Here is a 20,552-nt window from a genome sequence, read left to right on the forward strand (position 1 = left end):
TGTTATTATTAATTATCATCATCATTTCTATCGTTATGACGACGACTGCGACTCTTACAAATTATGTGTATTGTCATTTGTCAAAAAAAAAAAATGTGTTTGCTAAGAATTCGTTTGTTTGTTTGATCCAGATTTTGTGTGTGTATGTGTGTGTGTGTGTGTGTGTGTGTGTGTGTGTGTGTGTGTGTGTGAAAAAGACGTAACTTATACCTCCATTGTTTTTGTCTGCTTGTTGACTCTTTGGATTTCCTATTAAGAATTTTTGGTTTAATAATACGTGCACGTGACGTGCATGTACGTGTGTGTGTGTGTGTGAATGTATGTATGTGTGTGAATATGTATGTGTGTATGTGAATGTACGTATGTATGTTTATGCGTGTGTGTACAAACGAAATAAACAAATAAAATGCACAGAAGAAAATTCGTGCAAGCAAAACCTACATATTATCGAAGACAAAAATTCTTTCCAAAAAGAAAGAGAGAGGGAGGGAGATAAAAAGAGGAAGGGGAAAAAGAAGAAAATTAAAGGAAGAGGAAGAGAGAGAGAGAGAGAAAGAGAGAGAGTCAGAGATGTGTGATGTGTCCCATGGTGCATGTTGGCAGTGTTTGTCAAGGATTAACAAAATCATAATCGTTCCATTATATACAACTACCACAACTACAAAAACAACAACTGCATGACAACACACACACACACACATACACACACACAATCGATTAATTCTGATCAAAGGGTAAACAAACGTTAAAATATGGAACGCCAACAAACAAACAAACGCGCATTGCAAACAATGGCTTACCATAATTTCGTCTTTCCATTAATACCTCACACAGATTATCAAGGATATGTATAGTGCATGATGTAGGAATAGTGACAATGATGATGATGATGATAATGCACACACACACATACACACTCACACACATACAAACTACACATACACCCACACAGATACAAACTAACCAACAACACCATAAACATTGACTAACGATTTGACGATAGTATTAAAATAATTTTTTATGTATATATATTTGCGTTTCTATGTTATTCTCGGGTACTTTGGCGCGTATTTTGTAGTACAATTTGTATTTTTTTATGTTTGTTGTGTACTTTTTGCATTTCTTATTGAAAAAAAACATGTATTTTTTTTGATCGTATGTAAGTTTTGTGTATAATTTGTTTGGTATTAGGCAGGAATGTGTGTAGTGTGTAATTAATTAAGTGTGGTTTAAATGTGTGTGTGTGAGTGTATGTGTGTGAGTGTATGTGTGTGTGAATGTTTGTGTATGTGTGTGTGTGTGTGTGTGTGTGTGTGTGAATCTGTGGTTAAATTCAAAACTCAAACCTTAAGCACGTATGCATATTTTTTGAAGAGTTTGACAAACAAGAATATGCTCATACGATCGATACCTCTGATCATCATACCCAGCAAACGTCATGTGTCCATGTGAATATACAAACATTTATGCAAGCATACAAACACACACACATACAAATGTACACACAGATATACTAAAATACACTATCATACATAAATACAGAATCATCGATAGATAGATAAATGGATTGATGGATGGATAGATAGATAGGAAGACATACAGGTAGATAGACAGACAGACAGACAGACAGACAGACAGACAGACAGACAGACAGACAGACAGACAGACAGACAGACAGACAGATAGACAGATAGATAGATAGATAGATAGATAGATAGATAGATAGATAGATAGATAGATAGATAGATAGATAGATAGATAGATAGATAGATAGATAGATAGATAGATAGATAGATTGGGAAAGAGAAAGAGAGAAAGAGAGAGAGAGAAAGAGAGAGAGAGAAAGAGAGAGAGATAGAAAGGGAGAGAGAGTTTAAAATGTCTTCTAACTTAATACCCCAAAGGGATTTCAAAGCTTCATAAACGCATCTTAACAGAGAGCATCAAATATTATGCAATATCTATAATGCTTTCTTTTAATGCGATCTTACACTACATGCGCACAATTCGAAACGAAACGGTACACATACAGACATACATACGTACGTACATACCAACAAACAAACAAAAACTTATACCCGAATACATATGTACAACGTACATACATATGCACATACACACTTACTCATAAATGTACACATATACAAATACAAAAATACCCCGAAACTGCATTTTGTATGTCAATAAATTGTACATACGTGTATGATTCTTTAACCTCCATTCGAATTTTTTCTTGATTTAAGATGGCTATAACTGAGATGCGAAATGTCAATTAAAAACGTACACACACTTACAAATACAACACGCATACACATATGTATGTATGTGTGTTTGTATGTTTGTATGTATGTTTGTTTGTATGTATGTATGTATGTATGTATGTATGTATGTATGTATGTATGTATGTATGTATGTATGTATGTATGTATGCGCATATATCACAATGGTGATATGTTTGTAATGGGACTACAAATCAGGTCGTGCAAGATTAGCGATTTATCATTAAAATTAATTTTATTATCTTTTTTTATTCTTGTTTCACGTGGTTCAATTGTGCGTGCTGTGAAGGATTAACGAGGCACTGTGAAAAAATGTCAGTTGGATGGATGGATGGATGGATGGATTGGTTGATGGATTGATGAAGGAATGAACAAACGAATGTATGTATGCGTGTTTGTGTGTTTATGTGTGTGTGTGGTTGTTTGTGAGTTTGTTTGTTTGTGTGTGTGTGTCCATGTCAAGTTTTGCATTGTCTGAAACATTAAAATTTCCTAGATCTAAATCTGCGCTAAATCTGACAACATCATCATCCGTATCATCCTCTCTAACACGCAAACTAAACACACAGACACGTACACACAAACATAGACACGTACACACACACACACAGACAAACACGTACACACGCGCACACACACACTTATTAAGTGTGATCTAAGATTTCCATTTTATATCATCACCCGCGGTTTCTGTTACCAATAAAAGTGATACAATTAAAGTTAATTCTCACACATACTTGTACTTACGTGTATACACGCACACATACATACACATACAAACAGACGGACACGCACATACACAGACAGACACGCACACACACACAGACCTACATTCAATTGGAAGTATTATATCATATTTTTTCTCGCTTTCTCGAATTTATGAAATATTACGTTGGGTGTAGAAACATTTACATTTACACTGGCGTGCATTTCAATTTACACACGCACACGCACACACATACAAAAGTACACACATACATACACACGAACACGCGCACAAACATCCATATCTTTCGTTTGTAAAGTCCTTTCAATACAATCATCATTCATGAAAGTATCAGTTATTGTAAAACTTCAGAATTTTTTGGCAAACAAAATTAGCTGGCCTACTTATTAACATATTTAATCATAATTTACATAATCCTAACCATATTTAACATAATTCTAATTATAATTAACATAATCTCAATCCAAACTAACGATAGGAGTGCCTGGAGAATTGTATTACGTCAGAAATGGATTCGTCAACGACTATGCCCTCTCCTTCAACCTGCCAATCAAACCGGAAATAACCGAGGTCTACTTCAGCTGGATTCATGACGTCACCAATCAGCTGACTGTTGTTCCGGTTTGTTTAGTAGATGGGCGGATGAATCAATGAATGAATAAAAAAGTTAATTAATTTGTACATTAGGTGGTTGAATAAATGAATGAGTTGATAATTGATAAAATGGATGAATGTTTAACGGACGTATGAATGAATGCATTAATGCATCGGTATGTGAATGAATGAATGAATAGATGAAGGAACAAATAAATAAATGGACAAATGAATGGATGAGTTGATGGATGAATGGATGGTTTGATAGATAAGTTGGCTTGGTGGACGGTAAAATCTTCAAAGACATTGTAATGTAACCCAAGCCATTTCTTACACATAGATACTTAGTTTGTTTGCTTGCATCCTTGTGTATGTACGTGTGTGTGTGTACGTGTGTGTATGTATTTGTAGGTTTTCTGCACACGTACACACAAACGTACAGTCAAATTTTGTGTTGTAGGCACAAAAATTGTACACAGACCAACTGAATACCGGGCATTTCACATCTGTGTTAGCTTTGTTCCAGGTTATGCCTTGGTGGAATTATTTCCCCTGTATGTATGTATGTATATATGTGTGCGTGTGTTTGTATGTATGTGTGCGTTTGTATGTATGTGTGTGTGTGCGTGTGTGTGTCGGCTAAAACTGAACAACTGCCTTCTGAGAAAAACATATATGACAAGGAAGCGAGTTATTGAATATCGTTTAAATCTTGACGTAAAAAAAGTTACACACACGCACACACACATACACGCACACACACGCACATAGACGCACACACACAAACATACACATACAAACATACACACGTACACACACATAGAACAGGTGCTGCAGAAGCGTTAAATAACAAAACAATGATTCTTTTCAATAACAATAACTTAATAAACATCAGTCACATCATTAAAAACATTAATAATAATAATTAAAAATGATAATAATAATAATAATTTATAATAATTAATAATAATAAATTTTTCATATTTACGTTCATGGGATCGCACATCATATTCAGATCACAGTTCAATAATTTAATTGCTGCCTGAATGTCTATCAGTCCGCCTGTGCATGTATAAATTTTGTATGTGTGTGTGTGTATGTTTGTTTGTGTGTGTATGTATGTTTGTATATGTATGTGTGTATGTATGTTTGTGTATGTATGTGAGTTCTTCCATTCAATTACATAGATATAGCTGGATACCATTATTAAATTTACAACATATTCGCATGAACATTCGCCTGTGAATTTTTTATTAAAGTATTTGTTGTAGTAGTAGCAGTAGTAACAACAGTAGCAGTAGTAGTAGTAGTGGTTGTGTGGCAGTAGTAGTAGTAGTAGTAGTAGTAGTAGTAGTAGTAGTAGTAGTAGTAGTAGTAGTAGTAGCAGTAATAAGAGTTGTCTTCGATGTTTATATGACTAGAACAACAGCAATCATAAGAATGATTATTTATTTATTCCAGCTATAAAAATAATCATTGACAAAACGCACTTTATTTCATTACGTGACGTCATTTCCTCCGCTGCAACAAAGATATCTAATAAACATAGATATAATAATTTGATATCTACTGCATTAACTCCTCTTGTTTCGGCTATTATAGTTCTATAAATTTCCGGCTTTCTGAATTTTAATTTCTACCCTCACGATATTGTAATGTACTCAAGTATTGTATGTGAATGTGTATGTATGTGAATGTGTGAGTATGTGAATGTGTGTGTTTGTGTGTGAGTTTGTGTATATTTATGTATGTGGATGTGTGTGTGTATGTGTGTTTGACACGAAAATTGAAAAGGTAGAGAGAAAGGAAGAGAAAGAGAAAGGAAGAAAGAGAGAGAAAGAGAGAGAGAGACAAAAAGAAAGAGAGAGAGTAATCGGTGATTCAATTTTGTAGGGGCCTCACGATGTTGAAGTGATGTTACCTAGCGTCTACCACGTTGAGAATGCCTTTGTACTGAGAGAAGAGAGGAAAAGAAAAATGACGTCACGATGGTGATGATGATGATAGGGATGATGATGATGGTGATAGGGATGATGATGATGGTGATAGGGATGACAACGACGACGATGATGATGTTGACTAACACAAAATTGCAAGCTTAAACGTCTTGCTTTCCATAATTTCATCTCAGGTCATAAAAATGAATCCGAACGCTGTAACTTTACATACATCAGAAATGCTCGATAACAATAACAACAAAAAAGAATGATAATAATTATTATTAATTATTAACAAATCATTATCATAGCAGCAAATCACAGTTTGAATAATAATAATTATTATTATTAATGAATAATAATAATATTTATTATTATAGCTGGAGTACAACCTGACGATCACAACCTCAAACATTCACGCCATGTATCAGCCCATGTCAAATATTCCATCCCATGGTCTTGTGCCTACTAAATTATCTAGTTAGTAATTATAGTTATAATAATTATTATATATAATATATAATATAATATTATGTGAGGGAATGTAATATAACATAACATAATATAATATAACATAACATAATATAATATAATACAATATAATATATTACAATATAATATAACATAACATAATATAATATAATATAAAATAATATAATATAACATATTATAATATAATATAATTAATTTATAAATATTTAAAGGTTTCTCTGTCCATCTTCTCTGTACTGGGGTTATCTTTGCAGAGGTTGACGTGAAGATGACGATGGCAGTCGCCTCGACTGACAATCCGGACAACAGAATTTTCGTCGACATTCGGCGGAAGAAAAACTGCCTAAAAGGTAATTTAGGTTATAAGCGGTGATGGTAATTATGACGATAATATAATAATAATTATAATATAATAATAATTATAATACAATAATAATAACGAACATTGTGATTATTGTTATAGTTATATTTAGCTACGGTAATTATAACTTCAACAGGCGTACAACAAACACGAGCTCCAGTAGTAACAAATCAAAATAATAAAAATAATAACAATCATAATAGTAATAATAATAATAATAATATTTATAATAATAATAATCTTCCGTCAAAACATCAACCGTCTCAGAAGTCATCATCGTCATCGTCATCATCGAAGAATAATAATAATAATAACAACAACAATAATAACAACAACAACAACAATAATAATAATAATAAAGTTGGTTTTTCAAAACAGCAGCAGCAACAACAACAACTACAACAACTACAACAACAAAATTTAGGTTGCAGTTGTAATATTGATGCGTTTTTTGTTAATTTTATTTTTTGGAATGTATGGGTGTACCTATGTATGTGTTTGTTTGTATTTTTTGAACGTTTGTTTGTTTATTTGTATGTGCATACATACATACATACATACAAACATACATACAAACATACATGCAAACATACATACATACAAACATACATACATAAACATATACTTGTTATCAGTTCAACGGTGGCATTTTAATGTCAGATCGGGTGTTAGGCTGTTTGATTTGCCAGTAAATTTGCGCTTAGTATGTCCATATATCTAATCTTTCACTTTTTCATGCTTCAACTCATTCATTCATTCGCTCATTTATTTATTAGTTTATTCATTTTTTCCTCTCATTTCATTCCTTCTATTCATTCATGTGTTTTTTCGTTCATACGAAGTAAGAAAGTTATGTATGTGTGTTTGTGTGTGTGTGTGTGTGTGTGTGTGTGTGTGTGTGTGTGTGTGTGTGTGTGTGTGTGTGTGTGTGTGTACGTGCAGATGACATATAAGGTTGAACTATTGAACAAGCTGATCAGATCAATACATGCTTGGATATTTTTTGCCACGATGATGCTTGTATGTGTGTATGTTTGTTTGTATGTTTGTTTGTAGATTTGAACGTACGTTTGTATGTTTGTTTGTTTGTTTGTTTGTATGTTTGTTTGTATGTATATTTGATTATTTGTATGTATTCAAACGAGGATTTTTAAACCGTGCGTATGTTTCATAAAGTCGTCAAATTAAGAAAAACTTGAAAAAATAGTTAAACAAAAAAATTTGTCAGATGGCAGGCCAGTCAGTGACGTGCCTGTGACGTCATCGCCGGCTTTTTACATCGGAGTTGGGTGTGCTTTAGGGTCTTTGGTCATCGTCGGCGTCGTCATGGCTACCAGTTTCCTGTTGTGTAGGAGGTGCAGACAGGAAAAAGATTGGTATGGACGGATGAATCCATCTATCTATCTATCAATCGATCCATCCATCAATCATTCATTCAATCAATCAATGAACGAACGAACAAATGAATGGTTCAACGAACGAATGAACAGTATTTTCGGAAGAATTGATGAATGAGTGAACAAGTGAGCGAACAAAGAATGAACGATCAAAAGAGATATTTTTATCATTCTTTTTCTAGCAAACAAGCTAAAACAAATCCAACAACGGACTGCAGAGTGAGAGATCGACTAAATTTCTTTGTCGGGGAGGAGAGCAGAGACCCTCTGGTCACTCCGACTGGTCAGTTTCGTCTTTACACGTCTTTACATCGTAACTTGTAAACATACAAACATCGTAAAACATACAGACGTAAACTTGCAAATGACACACAGGAATGGACACTTTATTAACAACGAGCAAATTGATGATGATCAAAAGTGGCAACATCAACAACAACATCATCAACAACAACAACAACAACAGCAACAACAACAGCAACAACATCAACAACAGCAAAAACAGCAGTTGCAACAACAATGACGTCATTCAAGAATTTCCATCCCTTACTGACATAAGAATCGAGCCCTGTCGTCTCTCTCTTAAAGAAGTTATCATGCAAGGTGAGGAAGATGAGGCTGCTTTTGCTGCTGCTACTGATGATGATGATGATGTTGATGGTGATGATAATGATTGGTGATGTTAATGGAGATAAAGATGGGTTTACTGATAAATAACAATAGTAATATTAATAGTCAATAAATCGTCTATTTTTTCTAATTAAATTGCTACTGCATTGATTTGCTAACCAACCAATCAACAAACCAACCAATCAATCAACCAACCAATCAATTAACCAGCCAACCATGCAATCAACTAAACAACCAACCATCCAATCAACTAAACAACCAACCAACCGACCAATCGCAGGCACATACTCGTGTATATGCAAAGGCAGTTTAATAACTGCTGAAGAAAATGGCTCGGAGAGGAGTGTTTATGTGAAGATGATGACGTCAGGTTGACGATGTTGTTGTAGTTGTTGTTATTGTTGTTGTAGTAATAATTGTAATAGTAGTAGTAGTAGTTTTTGTTGTTTGTCTTGTTGTTTTTTCAAACACAAGATTTGTCAACCCCAACTAAAAACGTCTAATTCGCCAGATGCCCTGACACAAGCAAGCAGTAGGCTGGACCGTTTCTTAAGGGAAGGTACGCTACTGCTAGGACTACAACACGATAACATCAACAACATCGTTGCTGCTTGCGTCATCAACAGCAGCAGCAGCAACTACAACGGCAGCAACAGCAGCTACGACAACAGCAACGGTAGCTGCAACAATGTCAATATTAACAGGCCATTGCTTGTTTATCCTTATATGGACGATGGCAATTTGAAAGTTTATCTTCAAACCAGAATGGTTAACGGGGTTTGTGTTTGTGATGCTTTCAATCGACCAATCTATCAACCAGCCAACCTGCCAATCAATCAATCAATCAATCAATCAATCAATCAATCAATCAATCAATCAATCAATCAATCAATCAATCAATCAATCAATCAATCAATCAATCAATCAATCAATCAATCAATCAATCAATCAATCAATCAATCAATCAATCAATCAATCAATCAATCAATCACTAAATCTATCAACTAACCAACCAGTCAATCAATCAATCACTTAATCTATCAACCAACCAACCAGTCAATTAACCAATCAATCAACCAATCAATCAACTAACCAACTAGTCAATCAATCAATCAATCAACTAATCAATCATCTAACCAATCAACCAACCACTCAACTAAACAGAGTATTCTAAGTCTGGAGCAACAAATGTGTCTGATAATTCAGCTATCATCGGCTGTCCAATACCTCCACCGTTCAAACATCATACACAAAGATGTCGCCGCTAGGAACTGCTTGTATGTTTTGTATCTTTTTTGTATGTTTTTGTATTCTTTTGTGAACTGCTTGTATGTTTTGTATCTTTTTTGTATGTTTTTCTATTCTTTAGTGTTTTTTGTATGCTGTATTTTTTGTACACTTCGAAATTTCGCCATTCTATTTTTAGCATCGACAGCTGCATGACCTTGAGGCTGTCGGACAGTGCCCTGTCACGTGACCTATTTCCGGGCGAGTACGACAGCGACGGTTGCTACAGCAATCCCGGAAGTTTTGAAGTGGAGAGCCGGCCGTGCAGGTGGCTGGCTCTGGAGGGTCTCTCCGATGATCTCTGCTCCTCCGCCGGTGATGTTGTGAGTTTTGTACTCTTGTGTCTTTATTCATTCATTCATTCATTCATTCATTCATTCATTCATTCATTCATTCATTCATTCATTCATTCATTCATTCATTTATTCATTCATTCATTCGCATATTTGTTCGTTCGTTTATCACACGTGTTCGTTCGTTTATTCATTCATACATTTATCCATACACACATACAAACACAAACACACACAAAAACACACGCAAAAACACATACGCACACACACACGCAAAAAACATACGCACACACACACGCACAAACACACGCAGTGGTCACTTGGAATTGCTGCTTGGGAGTTACTAACAATGGGACAGCTACCCTACCAGCACCTGGACACTTGTGACCTTTTGACCTACCTTAGGGAAGGCTATAGACTGCCCAGGCCTCAGAATTGCCCCAATAATTTGTCAGTTACTATAATTATAATATTTGTAATCATTTGTTATAATATAATAAGATCGTTCTAAACTATTCCATGATATTTTTGACTAGACCGTAATTTTTTTTGCCATCATGATACTATGTGATGTGAATATTATTTTATTTTATAGTTATTCATAATTATCTCATGAATATTCATAATCATCTCATAAATATTCTTAATTATCTCGAAATAATTTTCAGATACCTCTTGTTATGTGAGTGCTGGACAGCTGATCCGTGCTCGAGGCCATTGGCCTCAACGCTACAAACATCCCTACATAATTTGTGCATGTCCATAGTTCGCAAGATTTGATTTTTTTTTATAATTTTTGTTAATTTTATATCTATTCTTTTTATTTCTTCTTGATTGTAAATGAATTTGTTAAAAAATCATTTTTTGTCTTTTTACGCATCTTTTTTGGGTGAGTTTTAATATGACGGTAGTGTATGTATGTATATATATGTGTGTGTACATGTATATGTGTGTTTGTGCGTCATAATTAATAGTTTATTCATCTATTTATCCATTCATTCATCTATTCATTCATTCGATCGTTCAAAAAAATTTCATCACATATTCCAAAGTAGCTTTTCTATGCTTATTAGGTACATAGAGACTATCATTTCTTTGACTTAATCGTCGGAATTGTTACAGTTTATACTATAATTCATTAATTATTATTATTTTATTATTATTGCTATGATTGTTATTATTATTATTATATAACTATTATTTTGAATCGTTCGTTTTCTCGTCAAGAACCGTCCATTTGAATTGAGTAATGAATATTAATAATAATATTTATTTATTAAATATCATTATTATTATTGCTTTTTATTATTATTACTATAATTAACAACAAATTCGCCATTTTTTAATAAATTTCGTTATTACAAAATACATAAAAAAAAAGATTTTGTACGATAAAAAACTAAAGTGAAAGAAAGTTCGTTTTAATTTCATTCGCTATAAATTCTACAGAAAAAAATTCCAAAGACGAGCATTCAGTCTGCACATATCCTCTCTCTCTTTCTTTCTTTTTCTCTGTTTCTCTCTCTCTCTCTCTCTCTCTCTCTCTCTCTCTCTCTCTCTCTCTCTCCGGTAAAAGTTATAAAATTTCAAAACGAAGAGACCGGCTAGAAGATAAAAAAAAAATCAGAATTTAAATGGAGATTCTCTCAAGCATCATTGACTCACTTGTCATCCTATCCGTGGTAATGCTGCTGATACGGACGTGGGACTGGCTCATAGGCAAGTTAAACGTTAGCGTCGACCGGAAGTTCATTTTCGTTACCGGATGCGATTCTGGATTCGGGGAGGAGCTTTGTGTGGAGTTGGACAGGTTGGGATGTCACGTATTTGCCGGGTGTTTGACTGTGGAGGGAATGGTTAACATTAAGGATAAGTGCTCCGCTAAAGTCTTTCCGGTTAAGTTGGATGTTCGGGATCATGCCAGTATCGTCAAGTGTTTGGATTATATTAAAGTTAATCTTCCGGATGAAAATGGCTAGTGGGTTTTTTTTTGTTTGAAACTTTGCTCTTCAATGATGTGAAACAAATTTATTTTAAATACGCTGGAAGTTTTATATTTGTATTAGGTATACAATGCCAGTTGAATTACAATTTTCCCCTAATTCCAGGTCTCTGGGCCCTTGTGAACAACGCAGGCATATGTGGAGCAGTAGGACCAACACAATGGCTGAATGCAGGTGATTTCAAAGAAGTCCTGGAAACAAATCTGCTGGGAGCCATCGACGTTACACTGAGCGCCCTACCGTTGCTGAAGTCTGAGAATAAATATGATTCGTGTAGGATCGTTAACATGATCAGTGTTCTGGCGCACTTCCATTCACCGCTGACCCTACCATACACCCTCTCAAAAGCATCTCTGAGTATTTTCTCCAAAGTTTTACGGTAAAATAAAGCCAGAAAAATACATTTTATATAATTTAAATTTGAAAACTTTGCAAAAAATCTCTCCTCAGAATGGAGCTGAAGGGCATGAACGTGCGAGTATGCACAATAGAGCCAGGAGCGCACATATCAAACTTCACAGACAGAACTGAAATGTCCTTGAAACAAACTTGGGATAGATTGCCTCTTGTTGATCAACTTCTATTTGGCAAGCAAAATTATGAGAAAAGTTAGAATTAACATTTTGTCATTGTTAACCTTGTTTTTCAACTTTTTCAATTATAAAACCCAACTATAGCAAAATGCATCGGGCATAATTACACTTACATCACAAAATAACTCTCTTTCATTGCAAAATTTTCGCAATGAAAGACAAAAACTCACAAAAGTTTTATTCCACAGTTTCAAAGTTTGGTAAGAACTACCTGTCATATTTCGCCAAGAAGAGTTACAAAGACGTGACAGAAGCCTACTTGCACGCACTCTTCAGCAGGAGACCTCGTAAAAATTATCTGATCGGCATGGATGCATTTCTGATGAAGATGGCCAGCTGTCTTCCCGAAACCGTCTTCACATTTCTCTACAATACTTCAATTCAGATCACAAAAAATGAAATTGTTGATGTCGATAAGGTAGGAAGTAATGCAGATGATGATGGTGAATAACTTATATCTATATTCATTTTTTTTTCTTTTTTAAATTGTATGATAAAATTTGACCAATACTAACTTGAATAATTTTTCAAACGATATTATTTTATTTTTTGAAATTAAACAGTGTAAAACTGCATTAAACTATTAATTTAATCGAAGGCTAAATTGATTCAGATGTTCACCTGAATTGTATCGGCTGTCAGGTGCTAATGTGCTAAGGCAGTTTCATTAATCCGTCATTTCTGTATGTGTATGTGTGTGTGTTTGTATTCGTTTGTTTGTGTGTGTGTGTGTCTGCGAGAGAGAGCGAGAAAGAGAGAGAGAAAGAGAGAGAAAGTGTGTGGACATTGGTATTGATTACGAAAAACACTGGCTTCAAACTTTAAATGATATAACCTTCAACAATAATATATTAATTATTTCAATTTTTAAACGTTTAATTACAAAATAAATTATTTACAATACATTTATAAATTAAAACGATAAGTTGAATTTGAGTATAAAATGATACAAAGCGATATATTACACATGTGTATGTATACAAAGTTATACCAAAGTCAAATAAACCAAATAATTTTTTCAATTAAAAACCGCTGTTTATACTATGTCGTCTCATTTTCGTTATGTAAACAGTGTACAAATTGTGTACAGAAATAATCATCGAAGCGATTTTTCATCAAGAATAACGAATTTTTAGAGCAAACATTTTTAATTTAATTACTAATTTTATGTCTTTATTATATTTTTAATCAATATTTAAAAAATTATTGAGTCTCAGTAAAGTTGATAAGGAGTTATTTGAAGAATTTGATCAGCTGATTGGTGGTGAATGAATCACTTCACTTTCACTTATGATATTCATTAGCAATATGACGTACTTTTTTTAAATTCTTGTTTATTATTAATTTAAATTCGTTTTTTATTCAATTTTACTTTAAATTCTGTAAAACGTTCATCTGTATTTTTGATTTAGAAGAGAAGATGAACATAGAGAATTTCAATTAACATATTAATAAACACCAGATGATCCAATTTTTCAAATCTACCAGAACATTGTGATAGTGATCAATCAAGCAAAAGTAAAAATACTAATGGCTTGTACTAGTAACAATAAAATTCTTCTCATACAAAACCTTTTAACCAATAATGCCAGAGTAAGAGTTAGTTTCCAGGTAATTTTTGTCAGTAAAATTAGTCACAGTGTACTAAAGATGGAGACCCAAAAACGCCTCTATCATACTTACCATTTTCGTCGTTGGCCGTCTTGTCAATCCCGTTTTGTTAGTGTTAGATGTAATTTTCAAGTTAGGAATCTGTCTTCATCATCATTTTCATGTAATAATAATAATAATAATAACAGTAATAATAACCAAGCTAGTTTGCAAGAACGCGTTAATAATAATAATATTGTTAATAATAATAACAAAAATTTACAATCTCAAAAGCTAAAAAGTTCTGGGCCATCAGCATTTGAAACATTCTATAATAGTCTTTCCAAATTAAAATCTACAACGTCGTCACTTTATGATTTCGATTTCGTAACTCGAGCCTTCAGCTCATTAAATTTAGATTCCATACCAAAGACTATTCATAGTTCTAAAGATTATTGCTGGAAAACTTTGAATAAAATCAACTCCAATTTTTACAATAAAATTTCATTTGAAGACAGAAGTCGAGATGCCACAAAGTCATTTGATGGGAATTTTAAAACTATCATCAACAATAATGTCACAGAAAATAATAATGATAATAAAACCACCACTGCCACTACTGCTGCTGCTGCTGCTGCTGCTGCTGCTACAACTACCACTACTACTACTACCAGTGAAACTGACAAAAATAATAAAAATATTTGTAATAATAATAATAATAGCAATAATAATAAAAAAAATTATAATAACGACAATAACAATAGTTGCGCAGTTAATGATAGTGCTTCAGATAGAAATTGTTATGACGTCGACAACAGTACCATACCTGTCTCATCAATTAGTGGTGATGACGTCATTAATAATAATAATAGTAACAATAATATTATTATTAATAATAATAATTTAGCAACAAAGATTATAAAGTGGATTAATGATAATAATATTAACACTATTAAAAACAACAGCACCACTACAACTACAAATATCAACAACAGCAACGACAATTTCGACAACAACAGCAGTAACATCAACGATAACAACAACTCCGGTGTATTAGGTCAAGTTATAATCCAACAACAACAGCAACAACAACTTTTAAAGACATCATCAACGTCATTAGCAACAACAACAACAACAACAACATCACCACTAACAACAACGACAAAGACATCAACTTTTTCATCCCAACTTTCGACTTACGGTCAAAACTTCACGGAGCAAATCACATTAACGGCTTCTGGGGCCGTCAGTGTCACTGTGGGCGCCATTAAAAACCTCTCCAGCTACTGGCCTACTAATATATCACTTTCAAAATCCCTCTCTTTTTCTCAAGGTTTATTATTACTATAATAATTATTATTAATATTATTATTATTATTGTTGTTGTTGTTATAATTATTATTGTGGTTTTATTATACTGTACAATGAAATTCTATTTTATTTTTATTTCATCCCCCCTATTGATTTATTGATGATGAAGGAGTTTTAATTATTGTCGTTATTATATTGTCAGACCCTTCTCATGGAAGTTTAATTAATTCCGTAACATCATCGTCATCTTACGCAATTTTCAGTGATAGGAACCACAATTTGAACGTAATTTAATGCTGATTCTATTTCTCTTTGTGACCATTTAAAATGCACGGCGAACATTGTAGAATATTTATAATATATAATTTACATTATAAGTTTTATTACTTTAACTTCATAATTACAATGCATGTTCTAAAATGGAAATAAAAGATCTGTTTCCATTATTATGATTATTTTTCACTTATTTTTCACTCTCCAAACACTTGTTGTTCAAAGAGCATGAGAGGATCGTACATTTACAATATATTCTATTTCTTATTCATTCACTCTCTGGCATATAATTAATAATTTTCGATTGATTTCATTTGGATTTTATCATTTCGGTCAATAAAAGAATGTTCCCATTATTATTATTACACTCTGGCATATAATTAACAATTTTTGATTGATTTTATTGGGATTTTAAAAGAATGTTCCCATAATTATATTATTATTATACAATACACCTGCTATTCACGGCCATTAATAATTCTACTCGACAGACAGACCGGATTTAGACATAGACGAACTGAAGCAACTTCACGCTTCACATCCACAACCAGGAACAACAGCAAAATCAAAAACAACCGCTACAACAACAGCAACAACAACAACACAATTCGATCTATCTCCCACCAGCAAAGAATCGAAATTTCGAGTGATAAAAGAGAAGATTGACTGGGAGAGCGTTGATAATATAATTTTTAAACATATCTATGCACTGAAGAAGGCTGCAAAAGTTAAAGATTTGGATGTCGTTGTAGACTCTTTGCATGAGCTTTGTCAAAATTTTATCTGTTCTTACAGGGCTAGGTGCTTAGCTGAGCAGGTTGTGTTGTGTGTTGTTTCGTCTTGCAACTAACACATGCACACACACACACAAACAAACAAATATACACACACAAACAAACACACACACAAACAAACATACACAAACAAACATACACACACGCGCGCGTACATACATACATACGTACATACATACATGTCTAAAGAAGAACCAAAAAACCATCCCATAGACTAAACTAATTCCCACACTGTTGAGAATGCGTTCCGAATTCAGCAGCAACAACATCAACGACGACAACAACAACAACAAGCTAACGACAATAAACAATTACATCAATCAATCATTATGCCTACTTGGCCATGTTGAACCACTGAGACACAGTGGTCTGAGGGTTCTTACCCTAGATGGGGGAGGAACTAGGTCAGATTAGTGTCATCATTATTGTTATTACTACTACTACTACTTCCACTACTACTACTACTACTACCACCACTACTTCTACTACTACTTCTACTATTACCACTACAACAACTACTACTACTACCACTACAACTACTACTATAATTATGTAGGGGTCTGATAACGATCAACATCCTGAAACAACTGGAGCAACACACCGGTCGACGAATCTACGAACTGTTCGACTACGTCTGCGGGGTGAGCACTGGGGCCCTCATCGGGATCATCGCCGGGGCTTTCCGGATATCCCTCTCAAAAACCGAAGAGATTTATAAGAAGTTTAGCCGGAAAATGTTCGCCAGAAATCGCTTGGCAGGCGTCGGCAAGCTCTTCATGTCGCATGCTTACTATGATACTGAGTTCTGGGAGGACTTGCTGCAGTTAGTGAAGATGGTGGGGCTGGTGAAATTAGTGAAGATGGGGGGCTGGTGAAATTAGTGAAGATGGGGGCTGGTGAAATTAGCGAAGATGGGGGGCTGGTGAAATTAGTGAAGATGGGGGGCTGGTGAAATTAGTGAAGATAGGGGGCTGGTGAAATTAGTGAAGATGGGGGGCTGGTGAAATTAGTGAAGATGGTGGGGCTGGTGAAATTAGTGAAGATAGGGGGCTGGTGAAATTAGGGAAGATGGTGGGGCTGGTGAAATTAGTGAAGATGGGGGGCTGGTGAAATTAGTAAAGATGGTGGGGCTGGTAGAATTAATGAAGATGGTGTTGGTGGAATGGTTGTTGTCGGTAGTTGTTTCAGTTTCTGTAGTGTTTTCTGTTGATTCGTGATGATGGTGTTAATGACGTTTTTGGTGAGGAAGAAGACGAGAAGGGTGGTGGTAGCGAATGATTGCAAGCTGATAAACTAAACGATAAACACATCCACAACAGAAACAACATAGGAAGTAGATCTTTCGTCGATACCATGATGGATGTCGAGTGCCCTAAGGTTGCATTACATTCACTCACTTACTGTCATCATCATCATTATTTTCATTTTCATTATGTTAATTTTTCATTTATTTACTCAATCATTCACCCATTCATTCACTCATTCATTCACCCATTCATTCACTCATTCATTCACCCATTCATTCACCCATTGTTTCACCCAGTTGTCAATAGTCTCAACACTGATGAACGCACCGAGGGTACAGAATTATCTGTTCAGGAATTACAACCACCCTTCTGACAGGCCTTCCAGGTTTCTTGGATGACGTCATCGTCATCATTTTAATTATCATCCATCTCCTCTTTCGTCATCTTCATCATCAAAACAACGTCATCATCACCATCATCATCACCATCAGGTACTGGGGCTCAGTGGAGCACAGGTTGTGGCAGTCGATCAGGGCCAGCAGTGCAGCTCCAGGCTACTTTGAGGAGTTTGAGTTGGCGGGCCTCATACATCAGGTCTGCTGCTCGTCTCTCTCCTCTACCATTTTACATTTCTAGCGTTATTTTCATTCATTTGAAGAGAAACACCACCACACCATTATCATTATCACACCATCATCTTAACCAAACCACCACCATCATAACCAAACCACCACCATCATCATAACCACCAAACCACCACCATCATAATCGCTACCACCACCACTATCACAGGACGGGGGGCTACTGACGAACAACCCGACAGCTGTGGCCCTGCACGAGTGCAAACTCTTGTGGCCGACAGCACCCATTCAGTGCATCGTTTCTATCGGGACGGGCAAGTATGAGGCCAAGTCGAGTTCAGACCTGGCGGTGAAAAGTTCACTGAAGGCCAAAATTATGAAGATCATCGAGAGTGCTACTGATACTGAAGGTGGGAGGGTTGTGAAAGTTTGCCAATCAATCAATCAATCAATCAATCAATCAATCAATCAATCAATCAATCAATCAATCGATCAGTCAATCAATCAATCAGTCAATCAATCAGTCTCCAGTTGAATAATAGACCAATCTATCAACTTTTATTTATTCATATAATCTACCGAACAACTGACCACCAATTGTAGGCGTCCACATGGTGCTACATGATTTGCTGCCGCCGTCAACCTACTTCAGGTTCAACCCCCCGCTATCCGAGGGCTTCCTCATGGACGAGACCAGAGAGGAGAAGTGGTCCCTGATGTTGGCTGATTCGCAGATGTATTGTAGGAAGAACCAGGTCGGTCGCTAATTGGTCGGTTGCTGATTGGTTGGTTGTTGATTGGGGTTAACTGGCCGATTGATTAGCTGGTTGGTTAATTGGCTGACAACAATTCAACAAACAAACAAACATCCTAACAACCACAAACGAACCCAAACGAACCAGGTTCAACTGCAGAACGCCGCCAAACAGTTGTTGATCCCCAAAAGAAAGATGGATTCATTAAGAGATTGGACCAGATTGAAACTGCAAACCACTTTTGATTACTGAATGCTGATTGGCTGATTTATCAACCAATCAACTGATTGATCAGTTGATTGATTGATTGGTTGATAGACTAATGAAAATTTATTTATTCATTCACAAAATTGACAGTTGTATATTTTTCGTATGCTTTTCGATTCTTATATATATCGATAATGAATAAATCTGTATATTTGCACACCACACACGCACGCACACACATACACACATACACATAAACAAACACACACACACACACGCACACATACCTATATATGTATACATACATTATTGTTTTTGTCCTGTATAGACGCCACAGTACTTTACTAAACTTCGGTATACTTCGATACATACATACAAACAAACAAACATACATACATACATACAAACATACATACAAACATACATACATATACGTATATTCGTTTTGTTTTTTTTAAATTCTAATTAAATTTTAAATATTTTCAACAATAAAAAAAATTGATTTAATAAATAAACGTTTTTTTCAGCTTTATATCAATCGATTCATATATACGCATACGCACACACACACACACACACACACACACACACACACACACATAGAGATACACACACATAGAGATACACACACATACATACACACTGCAAAGGAAATACTTAGTAACCAAGTCGGTGACCCATCATCGTCTTCATTTGATAAAGTGAGCGCTATATAAATGCAGGGCGTTGTCTGACCTTGCTTTTATGTTTTGGCTGGTGTGTTGTTGTTGTTGTGTTGTTGTTGTCATTATTATTATTGTTGCTGTTGTTGTTTTTTGTTTATGTTTATCTTTGTATGTATGTTGTGTAGAAACATTTAGGCACAAGAGTGTACACAAAATGTATATACGTACACACGCATCTATGTATATTGTATACACCACACACACACACATACTCACACACACACACACATACTCACACACACACACATACTCACACAGATATTCACACGTACATACGCACAAACACATAAAAAGCTCTGGGTGTATGATATTCTCAAAGCTTCTATTGCTTGGATGAAACGAAAATATGTTGCCATTGTTGTTGCTGTTGTTGCTGCTGCTGTTGTTATATTGTTGTTGATTTTGTTGTTGTTGTTATGTTGTTGTTGTTGTTGATTTTGTTGATGTTGTCGTGTTGTTGTTGTCGATTTTGTTGT

The 20,552-nt window shown here is 34.8% G+C and overlaps 3 protein-coding genes across 3 annotated transcripts; all 3 read left to right on the plus strand.

The window, feature by feature from the left end:
* Nucleotides 1-570: 570 nt before the first annotated feature.
* Nucleotides 571-11,406, plus strand: HELRODRAFT_191164 (hypothetical protein; the record flags this gene model as incomplete). Its single annotated transcript, XM_009016517.1, has 13 exons — nucleotides 571-595; nucleotides 3,488-3,627; nucleotides 4,061-4,126; nucleotides 5,918-6,017; nucleotides 6,242-6,379; nucleotides 7,619-7,766; nucleotides 7,970-8,070; nucleotides 8,163-8,390; nucleotides 8,929-9,194; nucleotides 9,582-9,694; nucleotides 9,844-10,027; nucleotides 10,311-10,447; nucleotides 10,666-11,406. The coding sequence occupies 13 exons, from the start codon at nucleotides 571-573 to the stop codon at nucleotides 10,775-10,777; spliced, it is 1,758 nt and encodes a 585-aa protein (XP_009014765.1). The 3' UTR covers nucleotides 10,778-11,406.
* Nucleotides 11,407-11,682: 276 nt separating this feature from the next.
* HELRODRAFT_76379 (hypothetical protein) lies at nucleotides 11,683-12,613 on the plus strand (the record flags this gene model as incomplete). Its single annotated transcript, XM_009016518.1, has 3 exons — nucleotides 11,683-11,925; nucleotides 12,078-12,379; nucleotides 12,451-12,613. The coding sequence occupies 3 exons, from the start codon at nucleotides 11,683-11,685 to the stop codon at nucleotides 12,611-12,613; spliced, it is 708 nt and encodes a 235-aa protein (XP_009014766.1).
* Nucleotides 12,614-16,801: 4,188 nt separating this feature from the next.
* Nucleotides 16,802-19,156, plus strand: HELRODRAFT_76804 (hypothetical protein; the record flags this gene model as incomplete). The annotated part of the gene is made up of 7 exons (XM_009016519.1): nucleotides 16,802-16,965; nucleotides 17,118-17,384; nucleotides 17,881-17,938; nucleotides 18,105-18,193; nucleotides 18,300-18,402; nucleotides 18,601-18,799; nucleotides 18,993-19,156. 7 exons carry the CDS (start codon nucleotides 16,802-16,804, stop codon nucleotides 19,154-19,156), a joined length of 1,044 nt encoding a protein of 347 aa, XP_009014767.1.
* Between the last annotated feature and the right edge of the window lie 1,396 nt (nucleotides 19,157-20,552).

Source organism: Helobdella robusta (genome assembly GCF_000326865.2).
Source record: "Helobdella robusta unplaced genomic scaffold HELROscaffold_18, whole genome shotgun sequence".
Lineage (NCBI taxonomy): Eukaryota > Metazoa > Annelida > Clitellata > Rhynchobdellida > Glossiphoniidae > Helobdella > Helobdella robusta.